This window comes from Cydia amplana, chromosome Z (genome assembly GCF_948474715.1).
Source record: "Cydia amplana chromosome Z, ilCydAmpl1.1, whole genome shotgun sequence".
Lineage (NCBI taxonomy): Eukaryota > Metazoa > Arthropoda > Insecta > Lepidoptera > Tortricidae > Cydia > Cydia amplana.
The window spans coordinates 11,780,867-11,789,957 of NC_086096.1; the positions used below are offsets into that span (position 1 = coordinate 11,780,867).

Below are 9,091 nucleotides of genomic sequence, written 5' to 3' on the forward strand. Positions count from 1 at the left end.
ATAATTTTATTAAATAATTTGTTTATTTGTTTAGTACCTATTATCTACCTTAGTCACACTACTATTGTAAGTATACCTCCAAATTTACACTGAAATAGATCCCATAATAAAAACCGGTTCGTGTTTTGCTTAGACTGGCTTAGAGAGTTAATTTGGTCCTTTCGCTTTCGACATACAATAAATATTCATTTACATCTAGTTAAACAAAGACACGAGTTTTTTTTTTAATCCATAACTTAGGTACCTACGTAGGGAGGCTGGTATGACTTTGAGGAGTTGTACATTTAATAACATTTCCCACGCAGCCTACAAATTATTCTGTGCTTGTGCCGCTGCCGCCTACAGTCGCTGTTTTTCTTATTTTGCTTTTTGGGGTAATATTTATCAGTTTGAATTCTTTTAAAAGTTCCGAAGCTACCTCTGCTTCTACTGGGTCGGTATTCTCTATGTACGTTGATGTCTTTTTATGAAATGTAGCTGAAAATAAATTGTATAATCAAGGATTTACATTTACATACAAGAAACCATAATTATATTTAGTTAGTAGGCGACAATCCAGTGATATTTCATGTTTGTTTGCCACCGTCGCAGTTTAAAAAAAAATGTCTCTACATTGCTTAACGTGTAAGTATCTGCAGTTACATAGACTTACCCTTCTTAGAAGTTCGTTGCCGCAATGTACGGCCATTAGAGGTGCGTAGAGATTTCGAAGTGACTTTACTAGACGACGTTGAAGGCGTGCGTTTAATATTCTTAGTACTTTTTGTAGGGCTCTCTGTTATTGCCGTCTTTTGAGCAATAGTAGCTCTACTAGTAGTTGTTGCTAGTGTTGACGGACGGCCCGGGAGTCTAGTAGCTAGGTATCAAGCAAATTTAATAATTTTAATATTAAAACATGGGGTATGTAACTTAGGTATTTAACAGTTTTTTTATTTATACCAAGGTTAAAGTAACTTACGTGGAGATTTAGGAAATCGACGAGGATGAACATCTGAAAAATATTTGATAAAGAAAAGTGAAATAGGTCCTATATCTACCTACACCTACCTACTTTTTAATATAGGTACTTACCTACTGTAAATAAACACTACGACTACAGCATAAAGCGCCTTGAGTTGCTTGGAGAAACGGGTGGTTTTGGCCGGCGTTTGTTTGACTTATCGACACGGAATAATAAATAGTACCTAACAATATTACTGATGTTAATATTACGTTAACTGTTCCACGTAGCAATTACACTTTTACTTTAGATTTTGTATTATACCTATTAGTTGCTATAAACTGACCGTAAAAAAAAGAATCAGGAAAGAAACGCCTCCAAGCCCTTAGTGGTGGACGTACTGGACGTGGCTGTTGTCGTGGTGGATTAGGTGCATCGTACAACGACATCGTGTAGCTGTAAGTCCTCGTGGTGCCGAGGTCTGCCCACCGCAACGGAAGGAAGGGCGCGGCGTGAACCATCGGGGGTTGCCATGACTGCCCTGCTGCGTCGCCTTTGGGTGTGGGATCTCTGATCTCGTTATGAGGTACTATGGCTGCGGAAACAATGTGTATTGCGGACAACTATAGGACAATTCAAATAATTTTAGTAAACATTTAGATTTGTGGTGTTTTTTATTTTATTCGAAAGTATAGATACTACGTATAATAAAGACCATGAATCAATTTTTTTTATTTGAATTAGGAACCTTTAGTAACTTTAGTAACAATAAAGTTCAAATAGATTGTGGAATATATATACCTATGTACAAAAATGTGCACGCAGAGTCTTAGGAGCATGTATGGTATTCATACAGTTCTTGTAAACACTCATCGGAGGATGCCCACATGCACAACGGCGGCTTGAGCACACGTTGCACAAATTTTATTAATTAATATGACTTAAATTTCAGTTTCTATACCATTAATTATAGTTATAAATTACCATTAATTAAGCCAGTTTTTTATTTATAATTTTAGTTTATAATTTTTTGCCCCTATATTACTTGTTTACCTACTTATTTAATAAAAGTACTGAATGTAATCCTAAATAACCTATAGGATATTTAATTTCATCCCCTTGTAGATTATATTGAAATTGGAAGTGCTTAAGTACATTATATAGCGATTATAAGTAGGTACTAACTTGTAATTGTAGATATAGTCGCAATGGTTGGATTTCGCGTCGATCCAGACATTTCATTATCCAGAGAAGTAGTGGGTGCGCAAGTGGATTGTTCGACCATCGCGGTAACATTCTCGGCTACTCCAGAATTTTCTCGTAATAGCTTGAGGTAATCTATGATAGAATTTAATTAACTACTTCCGTAATAACCAGGAAACCAGGCATACTTATACGTTGCATGTATTTAAATACTCGTAGCTTACCTGTTTTCAGCATGTCTATTAGAAGTAAAGCTTGGCTCAACTCGTCCTCGTCAGAGTTTATGAAAACGACCTGATTAGCGGCAGTCACATCATATGGTAATCTTTCTTGAGATAACACTATTAAATTAAAGCAAATAATAATAAAGGCAAAAATCATAACTGAAACATTTCCTTTCGAGTACTTATACCTGTTATAAATGTGGCGCGCACTTTACCTACCGAATCTATGAAATTTTATTTTATGTGCGTAAACCATATAAAGTAGTTTGATAAAACAGCCGTCGTTTCTACTGTTTATCATTATGTGTTTATATACACACACATACATAAACATTTGTTTACTTTAAGTATGCAATTCGTAACTCACTAAGTACACAAGCGTCTGACGTCGTTGTATTGTAAGATTGGTTGCAAGGCGGCTTCGTAGCGGCTTACACGACAAAAAAATTGCGATTGCGAAGTAAAGGTGAGGTGGTTCCCCTTTCTAAAATTAGATAGGTATGTAACTGGTAAACAATGACCACAAAGGCCTATACTTAGTATTCGTGAAAAGGGCGCCTGTTCGTTTGGAAAATATTTAGCAATAACATTAAAAGATCTTAAAGTATCATTAGAGTATCATCATATTCAGAAACAGGCCCTAATTGATAAGTTATAAATATATCCACATAATATATCTAAATGTAATGTAGGTACCACTTAAACCTACGTCGTACGTGGGTAGCTAGCGATGACAAGCTTATCCAATGATTAAAATGGAAATCATCATCAAGGGGTTGCACCCCCAATAGGCGTTTCTGGGCGGACCAGTTAGCTCCGCCCGCAGGCATTCACTCGTACTGTACCCTAGGCATCCTAACTATACCTATTAGGTACCTATCGTATCGTAGGAACGAACGTATTTAGGTACCTACTCACGCCCTTCTACTGCTGTATGGGGCTAGCTAGTCCCGCTAGCTATTATTAGCTAACTGACCATGTATAACAGTTTTGAATGATTCACGGTTAGTTTGACTATTAGACACTAGAAGACTAGAAAACAATACAAAAGGTAATCACGGTCCCTATTCCGGTCGATATAAGTCATGTTTTAGCATGTTTTTAACTCGATAGGTACCTCCACGCGTTCCCGAGATAAAGGGTCTTGATAGAAAGACAGACGGACGGACAACAAAGTGATCTTAGAGTTAAAACCAAGACAAGTCAGAACGATTTTGATAGCACACGCACGCTTTGTTAGTGTTATTTATATGTCAAAAATTTCACAGAAGTTTGACGTTTAAAATAACACTTGCACTGCGTGTGCTATCAAAATCATGGTCTAACTCTAAATGGGTTCCGTTTTTTCCTTTTGAGGTACGGAACCCTAAAAAACGGGTATATGAATATTTTAAAGATTGAGAAAAGTTATTTGAAATTCAACCACTAAGGAAGGGGCAGAAAATATATTATTATGTTATGTAACAAGCAAAGGTTTGGTGGTTGGTTCTCGGGCATGGGGTTCTTGCGTGGCTGGCGGTGGCGGGGGGCAGGGCGTGCGGCGGCACGGGCGGCGCTGCTCCTCGCGCTCGCCGCGCGCGCAGCGGCCGGCCACGCACGCTCGCCGCCGCACCATGAAGCCCGGCCCGCAGCTCACCGAACACGAGCCCCACTTACTCCAGCGGCTCCACACTTTGCAGTTGTGCAACATTTCATCGTCGTTATCGCTTTCTTCTGAAATTAGATAGGTATATATATGTACTTATAATATACACAATACACATTGAGCTGGTTCTTTTAGGATGCATCTGGGATATCTCTAAAATGAAGACGATCTTCCTGAACGATCTCAACACGCGTACCTAAGAGCGTTTACACATAATCCGAACCGATACGACTACAAAGAATCAAAAAGTTCAAGTGCCTTTTACTATTTTTTATATTGTTTGTTGTTCAGAATAAGACGTTAGGTGCAATTGTGCAGTGGGTTGACATTGCCAGCATTGTTTAAAAAAATATCGTAGCGCTTTATTAGATCATAATACGGTTGCCACACAATATTAATTGCAATCGTGAGGCCGATTAGAAACCTGATTAAACAACTACCTATTGCTCAATAAAAAAAAAATCACTAACATAGGTCTGAAACGGACCATTTATATGTACCTACCTACCTAATTTGTATCAATTTTGGCATAAAACATAAAAGTTATTGAAAATTGCTACTAACGCTCTCTCAGTTCGGGGCGAAATACTAAAATAATAAAGCGATCATTGCTGGGAGCAGGTATTACCAGTATTGGCCGCCCTAGGCCCCAGACCCTGTGGAAACTTCTAGCCGCCCATTTCTGAGGCTTTGATCTCGGACTGTCTAGAACACAAAATGACTAGTGTAATAATTTGCCTATATCTCTTTTAGTCTACATCGCAAACGGTCTAGAACACAAAATGACCACATATAGGTAGGTTAGGTTCGTTAGGTATCTTCAAATGGCCGAAGGCCAAACCGGACAGAAATAGGAGCCCCGCGGTCGACATCGCTAACGTAAAGATAGTCCGACGAAATATAGGTAAATAAAGGTCTAAATAATTGTAGTAATTTTGTGTTCTAGACCGTTTGCGATGTAGACTAAAAGGGATATAGGCATAATATTACACTAGTCATTTTGTGTTCTAGACAGTCCGAGACCAACCCTTTCTGAGCACCTAAAATGTGTTGCCGCTTGCCGCCCTAGGCCCGGGCCTACTCTGGGCTTTTAGCACCACTGGCTAAGACCCGCGAAACCCATACCACATATAATTATGTTACCTAATTCATTGCTCGTAATCTGCATCTCTTCAATGTCAGCGTCAGTACTCGTTACTATGTGCATATATTGTTTGCTGCATGCTCTTGGTTTCTTAAGTTCTGCCTTTATTCGCTCTTTTAATACGAGACCAGCCAATTCTGCAGGCTTTAATACAATTTTATTATCATCTTGCATATTCATTTTTGTTATCATAAGACTAAAGAGAAATATTACTGACAACGAAAACATGTCAGAGCAAGGGAGCAAGGTACCTACATATCTACAGGAGGAGGAAATTTAATAGGGGGGGGGGGTACCTTATATATGGAAACTAGAGTCTGTGCGGAAAGACCAGGGGGGGGACAGTCCCTTATATTGCCCAATGTATAAAAATCTGGCGTCATCTTTATCATTGAACATGAAACTGCTTTTTTTATGTGGCAATCCCCGCACCCACGTTGGCAACACTGTAACTGCAATCATCCGGCAGTAGATTCAAAATTAGTACATACCGCAAATTAAAAAAATACCTAATTGCGTTTCATGCTCCTCTTTCTATTATCCAGCCATTTAAAATATTTTAACTCAATTAAATTTGCGAACCGGCCACTAATAATGGATGCCGATAAGCAATAATGTGTCAATGTACCTAATAAGGTGTCAACTATAAAACGTCAATTTTTTAATGGACATCTTGGACATTTGAAACAAAGAGCATTAATAATATAATCCAATTAATCAAGTCACTATCAAGCTTATTGCTTATGAGCATCCTTGTGCTTGCGAGTTAGTCGATTTTACAATGCCGCATCGTTGTGCATTTGGGTGTTCTGAGACAGGTAAATTATTATTGTCTAGAATCAGTAGAAGACATTTTTAATTTAAACAGCAAATTACATTAAGTTTATAAACTAAAACAAGAAAAACATAAAGAGAGTTGGTTAATGGCGGAGTTCTGGGCTAGGGCTGCGGTAGGACTGCACCGTCGTCAAAGCCTAGGATTTTTTTTTTCATTATCCTCGCGTTGTCCCGGCATTTGCCACGGCTCATGGGAGCCTAGGGGTCCGCTTGGCAACTTATCCCAAGAATTAACGAAGGCACTAGCTTTTACGAATGCGACTGCCATCTGACCTTCTCCTCCCCCTCCTCCTCCTCCTCCTCCTCCTGAGATATTTATTAGGGATAAGTTCGCCTTTGTACATAAACTTACATCTTTTACTCTGTTGTTACTGTTTTTTGGAAACGTGTTTATGTGCAATAAAGTGACATACGAGGTTGAAAAACTCGCGCATATGCTACACCATTAGAATTTATATAACTTATTTCAGATGCGGTGATACATGTCTTTCCTAATCCAGACAAATACCCTGATCGCTTTAAAGTTTGGGTTAAGCTTGTTGGGGGCAAGTTGGATACCCCGTCCGATTATGATTTTTATAAGAAGAAAGGGTTTGTGATCTACATTTTACAGCGGAACATAAAAATCGCTTTAAGCGACTGAGTGCAACAGCAGTACCGACGCTACGTCTACTTGGTAAGTCAATAATAACATTATAACTGCCACAGTAAATATGCCTGGCTGACGGTTTTCAAGCCTAAATCACTATAGGTACTAATTATGCTAAACTTTTACTAATAACATTATTACACTATAGTCGCACAGTCGCACGTGTAAATTCGTACGTAAGTGTGACAGGGAGGCAGCATTTCGAACGTGGTTCGCGGTAGGCCCTCTGATGACTCTGCCAGCGCGAGCTACGCGCTACGAGCGTGTGCGTAATCATAATCATTTATTCAATGCATCCATGGTATTTTACAAATAGTCGGGTCAGCACAGTTCATAATGTATGAGAGCTCTACATGAATTCTCACACCAGAGATTTTTTGAGATGTGATAACCTATGTTGCAAATACTATATTTAAAAAAAAATCTCCACAAAATATGTCACATGCTTTTAATAAATCCAAACTATTATTAAAATAGAAAAAATATATCAAAACATGAATCCGACACTCGAGATTTTTTAATATGCAGTTCTCAAACATATACTCATTATGTATTTATATTTTCTCCCAGCTTGACACCAAAACCTGCTCCCAATAATTTTCTTTAATAAAAATATTTTTTTAATAAAAATAACAACTAATGTGTACATAACAATAACATGTTAATTAAGCTCTGTATATTTACTAAATCCTACAAAAAAATCTCTCACGTTTATTAATCCATTTAATTACTATTAACCATTTTTGTTTTGAAAATGTTTCCGTTGCTTCGAGAAAATGGACAGTGGGTTTGTTTTTCACTTTCTCAAATCTCTTTCTCATGTTAGTGTAACAACAAAAAATCTCCCACGTATATGTAATATTGTATGGAATAAAACCATTATTAAATCATCCAACCTATTTAAATTAGCCTAAATGGCGGGTACTGATTCACTGTAGAGAACGTTTTATCGACTTCCATATCTCCGTCTCACTTCAATGTTCGCGGCAGACGATCGTTGCGCTTCAACAGCCGAGAGTTCGCGATCCGGTCGACCGTTAATTCTCCCATGACTATCTTACCCAGTTTCATCGGTATGCGTTGCGCGCTTACTTAACACACCTCAGGCCAAGCTCCTATAAAGCGCGCAATGCATGCATACATTGCGGTATCTTCTATATGTCACATATGTCAGCTATGAGGCTATGACATGGCTATGACAGACTGTGGCAGTTAGTTCCAAACAAGTATACAGACTTGTCTACCCACCATAAAGTTTAGCGCAAAGAGAATATATCACTCCTTAGTGAAAAACCATACGGTTTGTGCGAAGTTGAGCGTTATGTCAATGCTAATAAAGATGATGGTTTGACTTACGGAAATGAATAATATAATATCATTTTATTTTATATTTCCAATTCCCGTTTCATTTACACCCAATATTAAATCTTTTTCCGTAATAAAATGCGTATATAATTACTGTCATCATCTGTATTTATTTTATTTCTTTAACCCCTTATTCATAAACGCGCTACAAACCTCAATTAGCTAATAATAGTAATAATCGTTTGTCCTTATCTGTCACTTTAACTTTTGTATTTGTAAGTAAGGGATAAACAAAATTGAACTAAATCAGGCCCGTAAAGTTTATGAATAAAGTGGTTAATCTTTACTGCACAAAAGAAAAACCTTATAGTACAAGAGGCGGACTTAATGCCATAAGGCATTCTCTACCAGTTAACGATGGCTGGTCCTCCGGGCCATTTGATCGATGACCTCCTTTGATTATTTATTTTTAATGGACGCCAAAATCCAGACAGGAACTTCGATTTTGACATTTACCACAGTAATGCAGTCGGTAGCAATGTCGCGCTTTAAAATTGCTGCAGTCGACTGCATTGCTGTAGTCTGTAGTAAACGTGAAAAAGGTCATTCAAAGGGTAACAGGGTTATATACACCGCGGGATTTAATAACCCGAAAGATTTAAACCAACGATTTTAGAGCAAACGCTAGACGACGCTATTCACTAGAAGAAAAAATACTGGCAATGTCACTTTACAAAAAGAGTCCAAAGTGCTACAGGCTGTTGTGTGAATATTTTTCACTGCCATCTGGCAAAGCCATGAAACGATTATTAGGCGAAATTAAACTGACCAGTGGCATAAATACAATTATATTCGAGGAAATTAAAAAAACAATGGCTTTAAAAGAACCTGCTGACAGACTGTGTAGCCTAATATTCGACGAAATGTCTATTACGCCTCAAGTTAATTATGTCGCTAACAAAGACCAGTTAGAAGGTTTCGCATGTAATGGAAATGCAAAATTTGCAGACCATGTAATTGTATTTATGGTCAAGGGAGTGAAAAATAATTACAAACAGCCCATAGCATACTACTTTACCCATGCATTGAGTAAAGTAGACTTAAAAAATATGATTAAGACAGTTATCGCACATGCGTTAAAATC

The 9,091-nt window shown here is 37.9% G+C and overlaps 2 protein-coding genes across 2 annotated transcripts; both read right to left on the bottom strand.

Moving 5' to 3' along the window:
* Positions 1–313: 313 nt before the first annotated feature.
* On the bottom strand, positions 314–1,491 carry LOC134661631 (transmembrane channel-like protein). Its single transcript, XM_063517772.1, has 4 exons — positions 1,287–1,491; positions 959–991; positions 653–856; positions 314–477 (listed from the first exon to the last, which is right to left on the bottom strand). The coding sequence occupies exons 1-4, from the start codon at positions 1,459–1,461 to the stop codon at positions 314–316; spliced, it is 576 nt and encodes a 191-aa protein (XP_063373842.1). The 5' UTR covers positions 1,462–1,491.
* Positions 1,492–3,823: 2,332 nt separating this feature from the next.
* On the bottom strand, positions 3,824–5,363 carry LOC134661602 (A disintegrin and metalloproteinase with thrombospondin motifs adt-2-like). Its single transcript, XM_063517742.1, has 2 exons — positions 5,156–5,363; positions 3,824–4,080 (listed from the first exon to the last, which is right to left on the bottom strand). The coding sequence occupies exons 1-2, from the start codon at positions 5,346–5,348 to the stop codon at positions 3,824–3,826; spliced, it is 450 nt and encodes a 149-aa protein (XP_063373812.1). The 5' UTR covers positions 5,349–5,363.
* Positions 5,364–9,091: the final 3,728 nt, after the last annotated feature.